Source organism: Filicampus tigris, chromosome 7, assembly GCF_054856515.1.
Source record: "Filicampus tigris isolate MCC_2025a chromosome 7, RoL_Ftig_1.0, whole genome shotgun sequence".
Classification (NCBI taxonomy): domain Eukaryota; kingdom Metazoa; phylum Chordata; class Actinopteri; order Syngnathiformes; family Syngnathidae; genus Filicampus; species Filicampus tigris.
Window position 1 is genome coordinate 4,753,004 of NC_141223.1, and position 16,911 is coordinate 4,769,914.

General features: G+C 40.3%; 1 protein-coding gene and 1 long non-coding RNA gene across 8 annotated transcripts in view; one reads left to right on the top strand and one right to left on the bottom strand.

The window, feature by feature from the left end:
* Positions 1-420: 420 nt before the first annotated feature.
* Positions 421-16,911, bottom strand: part of LOC147144484 (uncharacterized) — a 32,415-nt gene continuing 15,924 nt past the window's right edge. For all 5 annotated transcript variants that reach the window (XR_015087368.1, XR_015087371.1, XR_015087367.1 and 2 more), the window contains 4 exons: positions 8,356-11,339; positions 6,907-6,986; positions 6,302-6,427; positions 421-3,981 (listed from right to left, as the gene is read on the bottom strand). This is a non-coding gene — a long non-coding RNA (uncharacterized LOC147144484). The remainder of the gene's footprint in view (positions 3,982-6,301; positions 6,428-6,906; positions 6,987-8,355; positions 11,340-16,911) is intronic.
* Positions 3,701-16,481, top strand: scn2b (sodium channel, voltage-gated, type II, beta). Of its 3 annotated transcripts, none has more exons than XR_015087365.1 (6): positions 3,702-3,964; positions 9,574-9,734; positions 9,811-10,027; positions 11,218-11,410; positions 12,276-12,344; positions 13,193-16,481. XR_015087365.1 is itself a non-coding variant. In XM_086035011.1 (4 exons), exons 1-4 carry the CDS (start codon positions 3,880-3,882, stop codon positions 11,412-11,414), a joined length of 660 nt encoding a protein of 219 aa, XP_085891137.1. In that variant the 5' UTR covers positions 3,701-3,879. The 3 variants fall into 3 exon arrangements, 1 of the variants encoding a protein (XP_085891137.1); XR_015087366.1 differs by having other exon boundaries at positions 13,196-16,481; XM_086035011.1 differs by lacking the exons at positions 12,276-12,344; positions 13,193-16,481 and having other exon boundaries at positions 3,701-3,964; positions 11,218-11,414.

A 16,911-nucleotide genomic window follows, 5' to 3' on the forward strand; every position in this document is an offset into this window, starting at 1 on the left:
ATCATTTTTAGTTAAAAAAATAAAAGAAGGAAAAATGCATTTTCACTATCAATTGTACACTAAACCTATTTTAGCATTCTGGCAAAGTGAAAAAAAAAATTCTCAGCGCACTAAAAAAAAGTGTTGTGCGTGATGTTATTACCTTCGTAGTGTTAATATTACCATAAAGAATTAAAATCGTATTTAAGTGTAAATTATTTTGTTTAATACAATGACGTTTCCAGAGCTGCGTATTTTACTACAAATCGAGCGTTATCCGTCTGCAGCGTGGGTACTCTTCCGTTGTCCGTCATCCACCTTTTTTTTTTCCCGGGGGGGGGATGGATAGTTCACAAGAAAGTTTCAACTCTTTATACCCAAAAGACAATGAACAGACACTGACTGCGTGAGCCCAAGTTCCATAGACTTTTTAATGCGACTGGGTGCAAATACAAAAATACTTTTATGTCGACATTTTAACCCCAGCTGAATTGCACGTCTCAAGTTGCCAATATCACATTAACTCTGCCTTTGCTGTCACCAAAGGGCCACACTATACACACTACTTGCTAACACACCCACAAACACACGCTTCATTGTCTTTCGTCTCCTTGACTAATCACCAAACAAAGCTTTGAATGTTGGCTTCTGAGATTCTTTCCCTTTGAATTTTGCAGAGGGAAAAAAAAAAATCCCCAGAGAAGAATAAGAGAAGGACAAAAGAAATGAAGAGATGAATGCTGGAGAAATTCCTGCTGAGACCTCTGTGATAGATGCAAGAGTTTTTGGTAAAAAAAAAAAAAAAAAAAAAAAACTTCTGTTGATTCGCAAATCTCCACTGAAATGCTGTAGGCATTTCAAAATGTATGTTCTGTATGGATGTGGCCCTATATAGAAGATGTTTGTTTTGTTTTTAGCACCGTAACGGCACTGTTCACAGAGTGCATTTCTACGTAGCATGGATATTTCTAGGAGATAGCAATGTTTTGTTCTCCCATTCATTTCGTTTGATTATTTTAGGCAGTCCTTGTGATCTGAATCCTGGTATCCTCGCTGTGTAATCTGGCATGTGTTCTTTAAATAGCAGCCAGATTCCCTTCATGTTTTACAATACAGCAAATTAGTCTTAGTGGAATCCCTCCACTAATAAGATTAAGCTACCCATCTCGTAGTTACAATGTAAAAAAATGTGTGATTGTACAGTTCTTAAAAACTGACAAAGCTAAGGATTCTTGCTATTACCCTTTCTGAACGAAAGAGACATTAACACCCGCCAAATGCGGGTGAATTTCAGATGTGGAAGGTACAGTGCCACTAGTCCAACTAGCCACTTTGGCGGGTTGGATTTCAAATCAAAATACACGCCTAGATTGGCCGACCAGTCACAATTACGTCGACAATCAAAATCTGCAATTCATTTAATTTATGGACATCATCGTTTATTTTCGAAGGGTTTTTTTTTCTCCCAAAACTACCTAATTGCCTCCCGCTGATGCCACTGTAGTCCGCCTTGAAGTATATGCACAGTAGTGGTAACTGAGGTGATATGACCTTAAGAAGCTACCGCTAACTATATTAGCATTGGAGCTTGAAAGTTTGACCATTTCACCAACATTTCTAGAGGAATGTGATGCAGAGTCGGAAATTGCCTTTCATAGAAGCACGACAGGGGTACAAATTCAGAAAAAGATTCTACAGATTCAAAAAAGCAAGGGACTTTTGGCTGATTCAATTTCTGTCAAATACAGTAAGTCATCTCGGTCAGCTATTTGGCTAGTTAGTTGCTGATATTAAAGTCACTGTTAGTGAATACTACTTCAACCCAAACATATTTTTTTCAAGAACATAGGCATATGTTCTATGCAAGCCCAATAGTTGAAACAAGGCACTCTGATGAATATTACGTTTGTGGAATAAAAATGAATCCACCCGTTATTAGCCATCTCCGGGGTGGCCATTTTGTCACTTCTGTCAACTGAAAATGACATCACAACTGCTCAAGGCTCAGGTAACGACCAATCACAGCTGACCTGTTTTCTGAAGCTGAGCCATGAAGTTTGCCGTTTATCGCCAACAAAATGGGCATCCGTAATAGGCGGGTAGACGGACTGGTCCGTCACGTAGGCGGAATGCCCAGCTCTGATATAAATGAATACTTCGTAGGGTTATGCAACAGGAAATGAAGAGGAATATTTGTTTTCATGTTGTCACTGAAAAGGTTCAAAAAGGTTATGTCTACATAGAAAAATAGTAGATCATGAATTTAACATCATGGTCACCCTTACCTATTCACAACAAAGCTTGTCTTCTTTGGTCTGAATGTTGATATTGAAGCAAATGGTGGAGTGCAAAATAGACAAGTGTTTACATTTTGAAAGATACTCGCTCAAGGATTGTGGTGTTGTGAACAATAGAGCCACAGCACCATCCTCTGGCTCTATAACGAACTACAATAAAAAGAAGCATGGCTACTGTATTTTTTGCACCCATTTTTTTTAAACACTGTGCGGGTGTTAAAAAATGATGATCAATGGAAAATCCATCCATTATCCATACTGTTTATCCTCACAAGGGTCGTGGGCGTGCTGGAGCCTATCCCAGCTGTCTTCGGGCAGTAGGTGAGGGACACCCCGAACTGGTTGCCAACCAATCGCAGGGCACACAGAAATCAACATTGTCGGCTCCCTGTGTCCCAATCTTGTCAGCTAATTAACACAAAACACTTTCAGAGGTTTTCCTCAGCCTGATGCTCTCAGTCTGGTTTAGTAAGCTTCAGAATCATTGGAAAGACCGCTGGTTTTCACAGTTGTGCAGAAAACCATCATTAACACCCTCCATAAGGAGAAAAGATCTCAAAAAGAAATCTCAAAAGAAGCTGGATGCTCACAGAGGGCTGCATCAAAGTACATGAACAGAGTGTGGAGAAAATGTGTATTGACTGTCACAATCCTGCTTTTTACGTCGACTGGTAGCTGTTCATTTTGGGAATGATTATTGATGTATATTGTGAGATGATGAGTTGAAAAAAAAAACGGACTTTAGAAGATAGGCTGTTGATTTTATGGTTGCTGTCTATTAGCTGTTTATATTGTATATTTCCATATTATGTTTTTGATATCATATTCTTGGGTTCCCTTTGCAGATTCAATTTGAGCCTTTTCGGTATTTACTTACTTACTTACGTCCGTATGTATAATAACCGTGATTCAAAGTTAGTGTATGCTACACGTTCCGTATTCCTGCATTTTCCAATCTTTGCAGACCTGAAGGAGTAAATGGATTGTGATGGATTAATTATTTGTTTGGTTTGCACGACTACTTCATTTATTACAACCAATTAGGAGCAGGTCTCTTTTCCATAACGGTGTTTATGCTACTTTCCATTCACTACCAATATAAGAAAACACTTCTCTAAAGTGTGGGTCGCTTATAGTGTAGTGGTCCACTCGCCTGAGTTGTGTGCGGGCAGCGTGCGATCGGTTTCCACTCAGTGACTGTGTCTGTGCCCTGCGACTGGTTGGTCACATTTAGCCTATGACAGTAGGCTACTAAACCGATTGTTGCAATGCTTCATATTATATTTTCAGTTTCGAAATATTAATATAAAGTTATGTGCATTTGCAATATCCTCATTTTGGGGGAAATGTAAAGAGAAGTAGTGATTCATGCCTTTATGTGCCTCCGCTTTCGCCCTCCCGCCACTGTTGCAAACAATCGGGCAACCATGAGACCAACCATCATAAGGCTACAGACACTGCCAGCCATTTCCTGCCTGTAAACATATGCTGTGTATTTTTTTGTGCCTTTTTATTCAGCTTAAATTGCTCCTTTTGTATCCGTCATCATTTTTTTTTCTTCTAAAGGTGTGAAACGTTGCGTGTGCTTCCCCACGTAGCGGCCATGTGTCTCCTTAGCGCGCTGGGGGAGAGGAGAGCTGACGTTCGGCTGCTGCTGTTGTCGGTGCTGATGATGCTCTCCGTCTCTGGTAAGAAACACGTCGCCCTACATTGACAGGAGGGATTCACTCAACAAGCACATTGGAGCATCCTCTTACTACATTTATGCGATGTGTGTATGGTTTGCGATAACAAATGACAAACAACAAACGCTCAATCAATCAATATAGAAACGTAACATCCCACATTGCAAAGGCATTTGGGCCAGATCTAGCATGAAGCTGGCACAGGTGGTATTCAGTCGACACTGGCATACGGCATGTGAACCGAACATGGCCCACGATCGGCAAAGGAGCCACTGTCTTGACTCTGGCAAACAAGATGTGGGCCAGTTGTTGAGTTGTGAAGTATCTGGCCCACAATGTGGTATGTGGGCCAAGTGCAGGTAGGTTGTGTGGCCATCACTGGGCCACACCAATTTTGCTGTATGGGTATCTTTTATAAACAACCGCCATTTTTTTATTTATTTCTAAGGCCTAAATACCCCCTCAGGTCTCCATTTAAGTTATACCTTCTAAAGCTAATAATGGAGTCGACGGGGTTTTTGTCAGGCCTGAGTTACACGGTGAAATATATCTATAAGCCACTACACCGCAAACCCACAACCACATAGTGCGAATGCATGTGGCCTATAAAGATGAGCCTAATTACAATTAAAGCCACATAACCGCTTTACATCACACAAATGTACTGTATGCAGTCATATCCTCTACAATCTGCCTTCTTGTCTTGATAAATAAAGCTTGATTTTGACACCGGTCAGGGCTGTACATCACCTTGAAGAGTCGATTTAGTAATATTAAATTGTTGAGAGTCTGCGCCTGAGGACCGCCATTCAAACAAATCCTACATGGCATATGATCAAAAAAGCTATGACACACAAATATAATTTTACGTGGCCAGATAGGCGGGGCCACTGTATTTGACATCCCCCAACTTCTCAGTTTCTCTCCAAACCATAATACACGCAGGCGATGGTATTTGTAAACCCTAAATTTAGCAAAGAGGTAAGGTGGGCAATTGTCTATGGTACGGGTAGCTTTTGTTTAGCCATATTAATGTCTTTCAACAAGTGGAGTGCCACACCCTTTTCTGTCTCCATGACAACGTGGACAACGGGTAATGCGTACATCAACAGCTTTCTTTTCTTAAACTGAACAAATACTGCAGCATTGTTTCCTCATTGTGGTCGCTCCACATACAATTTGTTTTCATTTTACATCCATTTGTATGTGCTGCTTAAACAGCTGCTCTAAATGTTCAGTTACCGATTGATGTCACTAGAGGGCAGCAACAGGCCACTCAATTAAATGAGCCCAGCTTCAAAGTGGATACAATGTTTCAATACGATTTTAACAGCCAAAGAGAGTGACCTATTTGCCATTAAGTTTGCAGCGAGACATTGAAAACTGGTTAAATAAATAATATCAGCATTCTTTTTACACACATTATATTTGGCTGTGTGGAGCACTATTTGCAGAGCTTTAGAAAGCTTTTTGGCCATTGCATGTTCTTTCTTATTTGAAAAGCTTCTTAATAGATTACTATGTATTGCGCAAAAAAAACTTCCTGGAGGCCTATACTGAAATGATTATTACATTATGTGCATATTTTAAACTACCGGTATTATATTTTAAATGCACACCGTTCAACAAAATAACAAAAAATATTTCTAAGTTCAAAGTCTACTTTTTAATTTGAATTCTGAATTATTTTATCTTTTGTACTCTGATCTTATTTAAGTCAAATTTAAAATGTGGATTTGCCTCTTTGTTACCTTCCTGTAGCCTACAAGGCCTCATTTTCTTATTTGAGCTTCAAAAATCTTTCCGTCCAAGTAGAGATTATTTCAATAGAGGAACTCTTCTTTGATCAGTCGATCCTATTCTGAATGAATGTTTTGCATGTTCTTAATGGGATAATGATCTTTCCACAGACACTATTGAAGCTTTCACAGTGAGCTTTGTCATCTCCGGGACCGTCTCGATCAAATTCTTTTCGACCAAAAAGATGCGAAGCTGTCTAGGAGTTGTTGTTGTTTTTTTTAATTCATTCCGCACCGTTTGTGAGCTATACAGTAAGATGAGATCAGCCTGGCTAGCAGCTATTGTCAAAGAAAAACAGCATCTTCAATCAGGGTGCTAACAGCCACTCAAAACGCAGCTGCTTACCACAGTGTGGAGGCACAATCCCCGCTGCCTCCCCTAACGCTTTGTCTGCGGTTTTATACAATCAGCAAAGCTAAATATATACCGTAACACATGAATATCAAATAATTTGCCTGAATACAGAAAATCAGAATGCCTATTGGAAGTGTCTGATAACATCATACTGGGGACATGAAGAGAGACAAAATAGGCACTCACCAATAGCCTCCTCTGTTTTAGTACCGTCATTTTACCAATGGATGGCCCTGCTGAACTGTGTTGTTTCTGCTTTTTGTGAGGTAGTGCGTCATCTGATGTGAGGGTAGCTGCTTGCTGCCTCACTTGCTGTGTCACCCATGTATTTGAAGAGGAAATACACAAATTCAGCGGGTTTAAAGCGGAAGTCAACGCAAACATATTTTTGTCAAGAATATGATCTATGCAAGCCCACTAGTTGAAACAGGGCATTCTGATAAATATTGCGTTTGTGGAATAAGTGTTATCCACTCGTTTTTAGCCATCTCTGGGGGCGGCCATTTTGTCTTGTGTCGACTGAAAATGACATCACAACTGCTCACAACGACCGATCACGGCTCGGATTCAGAAAACAGGTCTGCTGTGATCGGTCGTTGTGAGCAGTTGTGATGTCATTTTCAGTCGACACAAGACAAAATATTCTTGAAAAAAAATATGTTTCGGTTGACTTCCGCTGAAATAATGGTCACAGGATTCAAAATGAAAATCAATATAAAGGCCAGACAGGAGAACCTAAATGAAAATAATGTTATGCAATCATTAAAAAACATTTTTTTTTTGCTGCTCACATGCAGGCGAGGCTCTTCCTCCCCAGCCTTCCCTGACCGCACGTCCATATGGGTGAACGTATATTAGGCAGTAGTAGACCCTGATAAAACAAGATTACAACAAGTGATTTACTGGTTAGTAAAAAGTGTTGAAACGTAACCCTCAACAAATAAGCTTCAATTCAGATTTTGGAAAGAATTAACAAGATTTGGGGCGGAACATCATGATAGGGGAAGAAGCCGGAGTGGCTGGAGCAAATCCACGCAAACGAAGGGAGAACACAAACTCTACACAGGAAGGCTGGAGCTAAAATTCGAACCCCAAACTCCCAACAGTGAGGCAGATTTGCTAACCACTCATATCATTCATAACACATAATAACGTAGTGTATGATAACATAGAAATTCAATGCAACACTGAATACACAAAGACAAAAGAGGTGGACAGAGGGAGGTCCATGTGATGTAGTCATTATAAGGATAGGGAGGTAACTGACAATTTGGGTACCAGGAGTTGGTATGAAGTAAAAAGAGGAGGCAAGTGAGGCGGACAAAGATGGGAGGGGCAAAGTGACTGAGGTATGCATGAGGCTGCTTCACTGCAGTATTTCATGTCTTTGCGAGTGCCTCTGTCTCGTAGTGTATCTGCCCGTCTTTCCCGTACGGGATTACTGAGTCATTGATAGTCATTGTACGGTGGATATGAAAAGTCTACACAGCCCTTTTCAAACGCCATACTTTTGTGACATAGAAAATGATCAATCATTCCAAAGCCTTTTCCACCATGAATGTCACCTATAACCTGCACAACGCATTTTGAAAAAAAGAAACTCTAAGGAGAGGGGACGTACAAACAAACAACTGAGATCAAGGGTCCTGTTTTCGTTCTAACTGTGCGCATAGGAGGTAAATTTGGGTGCAACGGGACGTTGTGGGATGGAATGTATTGTTTTTCCAGCCAGTCCTTGCGGCATCCCTCATTTGCCTCAAAATCAGGGCGGTACTGAGCGCACGCTGAGTACGCCGCGCTTGACGTTGCAGAAACCAAAATTGGACTCGCCGGAGTTTGTGCATGACATAGGCGTGTAAACTGCGATATCTCGATTTGGATGATGTAGTTGGCAATTGGAGACCACCCAGCACCTCCGGATCATTCGTCAGTGTGTGACACCCCCCAATAGTGGTTTTGGGAAGTCTCAAATCTAGTCTACTTTTTGTAGCCAAATTTGCAGAAGCGCTGGGGGTCGAGGCTGAAACTCCCACCAAATACACTGAATTTGTCCATTGCCTCGGCACAAAAACACATGTCTGTGTATATATATATATATATATATATATATATATATATATATATATATATATATATGTATATATATTATACATATATATATGTGTGTGCACGTGTGTGTGCGTGTGTGTGTGAATAGATGAATGCGTGTATATGTGTGTGTGTGTGATGGGACTCTGCACCATTCTCTACTGCAGTTGGGTGTTTCTGGCTCGGTTCCCACTGCTGCTGCACCACTGCTTCTCTGCAGCACGCACACACACACACACACACACACACACACACACACACACACATACACACGCTCTGTTAGGGGAGTGCAAACTCATGCTTACCAAACTCATCGTTGTTGTTCATCAAAAACTACAGACAATCATAGTTCAAAGTGTCTTATAATATTGCTGGATTTAACTATTTTTGAGGACGCAATAGAAAAGCTTGAAAAAGTAAAATACAGCAGCTCTACCCTTGACTTACCAATTTTTGTTGTTGTTGTTGTTGTTTTTTCACAACTGAAAATCCTTTCGGTTCTTTATATTTGAAATTGAGGTAGATTTGTGCACTAGCAAGTCTGAACTACCAGTACTCTGATAATTCAAGGGCATTCTGGTTGTAAGAAATGAAGCCATTTCAGCAGTCAACAAAAAACTGTTTAAAAACTCTGAGATTATTGATCTCCCCAAATCACATCAATTTTGGGACCTTATATTAAATGAAAATGCATTAGTGGATGTTAGTCAATTTGTGATTTTGCGGCTTACCCCCGTGGTGTCTGGGAAACGAGGAACTATAGTGTTTTTTGAACATCGCAGAACCGTTAAATGAAAACAATTCAATCTCTGCATTCCTGCTTTTGGGTTCTCAACCGACCAACAAGCGTGACGGGCGTGTCCTAAAGTCTAATCATATTTTTTCCACTAGTCCCAAAATATCTGTTATTTTGAATATCCATTCGATCGTTTTGAGAGGTCGTATTGGAGATTCAGTATGTAACCATTAATTAAACGCTTTATCATGTGGTGCAATTTAGTTGAGCTGACAAATTATTTGGAAATGTGAAACCAGATCACGGTTGTGTTTTTTTCCACAAATAATGTAATGTCAAACGAGTGCGATACAATGCAACCGGCCATAAAAATTAATAGTGGACGACACATTAAACAAAGGACAGAAATAGAGGACATTGGGCATTCTGTCTTCTTCTTATGGTTGTTTATGACAATACTGTCACCGGGGCCCTAATGGAAGGGCGCCCAAAAAGTTATGCGTTATGGACGTCACGGGTAGTTTTGTTTTTCACAACTTCTGACATTGGAAATCCTCCAACAAACGTATTGCGTACATGCAACTCATCTTGCTGCGCTACAAGTCATCAAATGTTTTTTTTTTTTATCTTTCAGGTTGTTCAAGCATGGATGTTATTGTGCCCAGTAAAATCAACGTCATGAATGGATCAGATATCAAAATCCCATGCACATTCACTTCCTGTTATAAGATCGACACAAACAAGTTCGTCATGAACTGGACCTACCGCGAATCAGTCAACGATACGGAAAAAATGGTAAGAAAGTCAGGCAAATATGGAGAGTGAACTTTTAAAAGTGCATTTACCAACGATATTTTCTGCCTTTGCATAGTTTTTGGCATACTACCGCAAGAAAGGAATGGTGGCTCTGCTTCCGGAGCACTTTGGAGAAAGGGTGGTGTTTGCGGGAAACCTGGAAAAGAATGACCTGTCAATCACCCTATTAGACGTTCAGGAGGACGATGAAGGCATTTACAACTGTTATGTGATAAATCCTCCGGACCGCATACATGGACATGGGGCCATAAAACTGAAGGTTTTTACCGAACGTAAGATACTAACCCTGCCTCCTGGAGAAATAAGCATGCACACATCTAAATGCTAAACTTGACCTGAAGATACAGTCAGTAGAGCTCAGATGGTTTGTTTCTCCCTTTCACATTTTTTTTAGTATGTGTCACAAAACAAACATAGAGTAAGCTCATTGTATGTGTTTGAACTGAGGACTTGTGAGGTACGCTGATACCATGCATGACAGAGGTCTGACCTCTCAAGTTTTGTGCGAGTGTTGGTCGGAATTCCAACTTGTACAACTGCCGAAGTATCTAACTTTAGTGGTTCCATTGTATACATTGTATACATGTCGACTCGACTCTAATCTCATTAGCCAGGTGTCTTAATTCGACAATGGGAAATTCGGTACAATGGGAAAAATTTGGTACAATTTCAGTGGTATGGTATTTAGATAAAGGTTATATAAGTCATCTTTACGTATGACCGATCTAATAATTAGATATTCTTTATCTCCATGTAAACACGGACTGACAGTTCAAGGGCTCTATTTTCATAGACAGGCGCACATGCGCTCGGCGTAAAAACTGCCGCAATCTTCATTTCAGTGCCGGGGCAAGACTAGTTTACCTTGTTTGGGATTTTGGCAGATCGCGCTACACCATGGTGGGCGTTCCAGCGGACTCTGGGCATTTTCTATTACACGCCCGCGGCGCGCCTAATAATTTGTAACAGAAAGTCGACTAGACCTTAAACCAAATAAAAGCAGGTCTAAGTTGTGGCGCAGGTGGTGTAACGCGCCAAATCACTCATCTTAGTAGGTTATTGAAAGGGAAACAAAGATCATTTTTGATATTCATTATCTCGCTTTTCTCAATTGAGTTTGGCATGTAAAACCCAAATCGTCCACATTTCTTTGAGCTCTTACCACATATTGTTATTGCCAAGTAATATCATACGTAACATTTTGTCCGTGTGTGTGTGCGTGTGTTTCTTTGATGCTGTAGACCTTCTGCTCATGAGTCAGCTTTTTATTTATTAATGGCCTACGAGGGGTTGAACTTAGTCCCGCAGCATCTTTCTCCCACTCACACAGCAGCCAGGCTAACTCAGCAGCACTTTCTTTCCACTCTGTTTAATCAGCCCAGTCGAGCTTTTTGTGCCAGCGCTGCACTCCGTCTCTTGTCTATAGGATATACTTAACTCTCTCTTTTGCTTCTTCCCTCAGTTCCCCCACCGAGAGACTCGACAATTGCCGTTGCGATCGGGGCATCGGTGGGCGGAGCTCTCGCTCTCCTTATCCTTTCCATGGTGGTTGTGAAATTCCTCCGTCATCATCTCAAACAGGATCTGACCTCAGAGGAGAAGATGGAGGAGGAGGGGAAATTAGAGCCCGAAGTTGCCGCAGACGAGGGAACAAAGTAAGGGATCACAAATTCAAATCAGAAACTTTCACCAGCAGTGCTTTAGAACTCTGGGAAATGTAGTCTAAAAGTACATGCACACTATTTAAATGTCACCCGAGGCTATATCTTTTCAGTTAAAGCCAGAATCAATCGGAGCTTTGTAACGAACGTCATCTTAGTTGGTCATCATAATGTGCAAATCTAAAATGAGCGCAAACACACGTTCTACATTTTCCAGATGTTTTTTTTTTTTTAATCCAATTGGATGCTTTTGGCAACTATGGATGATGTTACAGTAGCTAACCATCTAACATGTGCAACTTGTCTAAAATTTGCCTTCAACCCTTGACGAACAATTTCATAATGTTTCCTTTTCAAAATTGTACACTGAAAGCATTTTGTGACAGCCTTTTATAATAATTAATCATTATTTTCCGGACCGGAAATGGATGTCTGTCCGGTTTCAAATGGATTATGAGACAAATTCTTGAGACCGCATGTTTGCTCATTTTGAAAAGTTGTCATTGAGCTTAACCTTCGTCTAGGTCAGCAGTGATGGGAAAAGAATTGATTTTGGTGTCAGTAAATGGTTTCTTCTAAAAAAAAAAAATAGCCCCACTAAAAGAACAATGGTATAACAGTAATAGCCGTGAGTAAAAATAAAAATAATCAAGTTAATGTAGAATTTTTGGCAATACGATTGACTGGAAGCAGTCCAGGGTGTCTCGCCCCAAAGTCAGCTGGGATAGGCTCCCGCGCACCCGTCTATTTTAGGAGGACTTTATTATTCTGCTCACAGATTGTAAACCAAGCGTCACGCTCTCTAACCCTCTTTGATCAAACTCTTACTGAATGTACATTTCTTTTATGACATTTGCAGACAACCTTAACTGGATCATCAGAACATACTAGTAGCCTGCACAGCTGTCGACCCGGCACCCCGCCCCCGGTAAACTCCTTTTCAATTGCCTCGCCATTGAAAGCATGGAGGGACTGGTATCATAATGTTCATTCAGGGATGTTTTGTTTTTAGCCATCTCTGGGGGCGGCCATTTTGTCTGTTATGGACTGAAAATGGCTCAGATTCAGAGAACAGGTCAGCTGTGATTGGTCGTTGTAAGCAGTTGTGATGTCATTTTCAGTCGACAGAAGACAAAATGGCCACCCGCAGAGATGGCTAAAAACAAGTGCATTTTACTGCTTAATTTATATTCCACAAACGGAAAATTAATCAGAATGCTGTGTTTCAATGCTGGGAACATATTCTTGCAAAAATTATGCTTGGGTTGACTTCCGCTTTAATAAGTTTGTGGAATATTAGTTAAAAGTAAGTAAGTAAAATCCACCCATTTTTAGCCATCTCAGGCGGCGGCCATTTTGTCACTTGCTGTTGTCTGATAATGACATCACAGTTGCTCAGATACCAACCAATCGTGGCTCATCATTAGAATACAGGCGAGCCGTGATTGGTCGTTATCTGAGCCCTGAGCAACTGTGATTTTCAGTCAACAGAAAGTGACAAAATGGCCGCCCCCTGAGATGGATAAAAACCAGTGGATTTTGCTGCTCAACTCATATTCCACAAAAAAATCTTCATCAGAATGACTAGCGGAAGCACACGAGGACCCTCCAAGGTTAATCTCAATATAGTTACGTGACAATTATCTACCTCCCATTTGTATTTATTCCTTGAATGATCGTACTTGTTGTTTCTTGGGGGAATTTCAATATGCAGGTTTCACTGCAGTTGTGTTACGCTTGTTTTGGGTCCAACTGTCTCCTTCTGTTTTCTTTCAGAAGATATGCATCATTATTTCCCGGTCCAGAAGAACCACTGGCTGAATCCTTAACCACCGAGTGCATCTGTTCCCTCTGCATGTTTGTGTGTTTCAGTGGACACGAGCGTGTTTTTACATATGTGTGTTTAAGAAAGATAGAGATGTGTGTTTGGCAATTACATCTACATCTTAGCGACTGGTCTGTCTATACAAGGTTTGTCATTGAACATTTATGACAGGTTCCGGCTGTACGGTATACAGTAAAACAGAAAGGATCTAAAAAGACAAGAAAATTTGATTCGAACAATATATACCGTACGGACAGAGGTATTGTGATACCAGACATCTACACCGCCTCTTTGTTTTGCATCAACATATTTTTTTATAAGATGTTTGAGTTGAGTGGAGGGGTCCGCAACCCGCGGCTCCAGAGCCCCGTGTGGCTCTTTCATCCTAATGTGTTGTGGCCATCCAAAGAAGAAAAGAGACTGTTGAATGCTACGTGCTACATGAACTAACCGCTATGTTAAAAACCAGAGCTGGGCATCGTCCATCCGTCCCCGAGTTTCCGTCCTGCATATTTAATGGACCCACGTGGTACCGGCCCGTCCCTTGTCGGCGACAGCCAATCAGCCTCGGGAACGTAATTTTCACGTCACAGGCAGTAGATGTTTTAATTGGCTATTATTTTGAAAAGATATATTTTACATTGCTAAGTGAATTAGTCCTTTTTAATTAGGGTAATAAAATAGTAGAAGTAGATGGCATTTTTGGTTTGATATGAGAGTATGCGTCAACCAAACATCGTTTTTCAGAGTTAAAAAAAAATGACACTAAAACGATACATGCAGTGTTCTCCTTATTTTAGGTTTTCCATATTCGTAGACTAGAGATGGGCATTCCATCCCAGGGACAGAACGATCCGTCTGTCCGTCCCGGTCGGATGCCCATTCTGTGGACGAACGGAGGACGAGAAGTCTTATTGTTCACGGGCACAGTCTGCCCTCTAGTGGACGCCCATTTCACTGACAAGGAAAAAAGCGCAGAGCAATTTTATTTTGTTAACTAACTGTTAACATTGAGTACAAACCGTATCACTTTGCACGCAAAGTATGTAAAAATCTATCCAAACCTGGCGGGTCATGCCAGCTCCGGCGTACACTGACCCAGAAGTGGAAGACGTTCGTTCTCCTCCTAAATTAACATTACATTATTTTGCAATCATTTTTATTGCGAAATGTAATAACAACTGGAAATGTCATGCGTAAAAACGTTTTGTAATAAAACGCAATAGTATTGCGCAATCTTATATATTCTCGTAATGTCCCCTGGTTGGTTCCGGTCCGTATCATCATCATCTTCATGATGGTCTTGTGTTGGCAGCGAAATGCTATCTTGGTTGAGCAGTTGTAAACAAGAGCAAGTCTAGCCTGCTGTGTTTGGGACCGCATTGCTCCTCTCTGGGCGTTCCAGTGGACCGAGCTGCCGCGCTCCTGGCGCATCTGGCAATTTTGTGTCAGAAAGTAGACGTGCGGATCTTCGTTTTCCGCCTTTACCTACTCATAGGCCCTGGGGCCAACTATCAAATTAAGTCTTATCTCCTAACCCAAACTGAAATGCTCAACTCATTTTTCAACATTGAAGAAAGTAGATTAGCACGCATATTTATGCTTTTCATGTTTTAAAAAAATAGAATAGACAACCAATCAAAAGGTTCACACACTATACTTGATGTGTGCAATGGTTCTCACGCCAAGTGCATGGGCGTCTGCCTACGAAAATAGGGCCCCGAGGGCTCCATTTCCGTGCCCATTGCAAGTCTGGTGCGAGGAGCGGCGTAAATCTGCGCAGGGGTGGGCTAGACTTTGTTTTGGTATTCATGTGCGCCTGTCTACGAAAATAGAACCCCATGTCTTTAAATACTGTACATGCACCGTATTTATGTGTACAGTGGGTGGTGGTATTTGATTTTCATTATAATAAAGACAAAAGCCGCCACTGACTCTTCAAAATGTTGTCTAATGTTTCTTAGAATATCCACAGCGGATGTTTTTTTTTTTTTTTTCGTTCTTATTTTTCTCCAGGCATAATCACTTTTCTTTGGGTCAAAGTATTTTTAGTTTTGAAAGGTCACTAAAGGTCTGTTGTGATGAATACACTTAATGATGCTTTTGTTGTTGTTTTTGGTGCACGTTGTCAGATTTTTCCCTTCTCAGCACGTACAAATGTATGGTTATACCATCCCATTCTTCCCTTTATAATTTAAGGAAATGACTACTTCGGGCACAAGTTCGGCCTGTAGAATTGAGGAAATCATCACATCAGGGCAGAACATAAAGAGCTCAAAACGTCATTAATAGTAGTGTATCTAATCTCAGCAGTTAAACAGTCGCCAGACTTTGTTTTTTTTTTCAGTTATATAAAAGCACGTACAACGTAGTATACTTAATGCATGTGAGCACATTTCAACAAGTACCAATGTAAGTTGTGTCAGAACAAGTAACAAACAGGAGCTCATCTCCGCATGCTTAATCTTTTACACTGTGCAGCAATCGGCACCTTTCATTTTATTGTGCTTCAAGAAACTTGTTTTTTGAAAAGAACAAATTGCTGCCTAGATGTTTTATATCGTTTTCTGTCGTTCAAATATCAATCCAAAAGTGTGATGTAGAAGCATAAATCCAAATGAAATCCAACTGGAATCGTCTTTTATAGAGATTTACATTCCAATTGCAGCAAAGCAAAAGTTGTGTGAGTGTGTGTGTGTGTGTGTGTGTGTGTGTGTGTGGTTTTTTTTTTTAAGATTTTCATCATATCGTTTCCTGTCTCAAAGGTCAGATCATTGTTTTGCACATTGTCACGTATTTTATATCTGTGATTCTCAACTGGTGGGTCCCCAAAAGTGCATCTTGTAAAAAAAAAAAAAAAAAAATTACCGGTACATGTATTTGTATTCTGATTCCCCCAGCACAAATAACATATTGTCGTATGTATTATTTTTTTTAAACAAAAAACATGGCTTGTTATTTTTTACTTCTATGAAATAGGTCACGATTTTGCAACAACAGGAAGATGCGGGTCCCAAAAGTTGAGAACCACTGTTTTACATCATACTGTACAGTATTTGAGAGCATGCAAAAAAAGGTGTAAATGATATGAAAAGTTATGTACGTAAACTGGAAGGTGTAGATTTTGTAGTTAGAACGTGGCATGGTGATTGTATACTGAAGATATGTTCTCCATGTATCCTTAATTTAAGCACCGTGAATGTTGGGAAAAGTACTATCCTAATAAAGTATTTCATCATATTTCACTGTTTTATGTGACACCGTGTAACCTGTACGCCTATTGATCCTTAACAAACACTCTGAAACTATTGCAACATTCATTTTATCAGGTTTTATTTCTACAAGTTTTTTTCCCCACAGTTAAAATTTTGCAGATACATATTTAAATTTTTTTTTTTTTTTTTTTAGGTTTTAGTCCAAAATGATCACATTCAGTTAATATTCATATAAATAAGGTAGCGTTTTGGGTATTTGGTATTTTGGTATTCATTTCATGGCATTCACAAATCCCATCCGTGCTGCACTGTGGTTTCTATGCTGCATCTGTTTCCAAAGTGCCACCAATTATAGTCTTATATAGCCTGATTTTTTTCTGACAGTTCCGTATATTCGGGCCTTACCACTTATACGTACGGGGGAAAAAAATCACAATAGTAAAATATATATATAA

Coding starts and splice junctions, on each gene's coding strand:
- scn2b (XM_086035011.1), top strand. CDS start 3,880: ATGTGTCTCCTTAGCGCGCTGGGGGAGAGGAGAGCTGACGTTCGGCTG. Junction 3,965..9,573: donor GATGATGCTCTCCGTCTCTG/GTAAGAAACACG, acceptor TTTATCTTTCAG/GTTGTTCAAGCATGGATGTT. Junction 10,028..11,217: donor ACTGAAGGTTTTTACCGAAC/GTAAGATACTAA, acceptor TTCTTCCCTCAG/TTCCCCCACCGAGAGACTCG.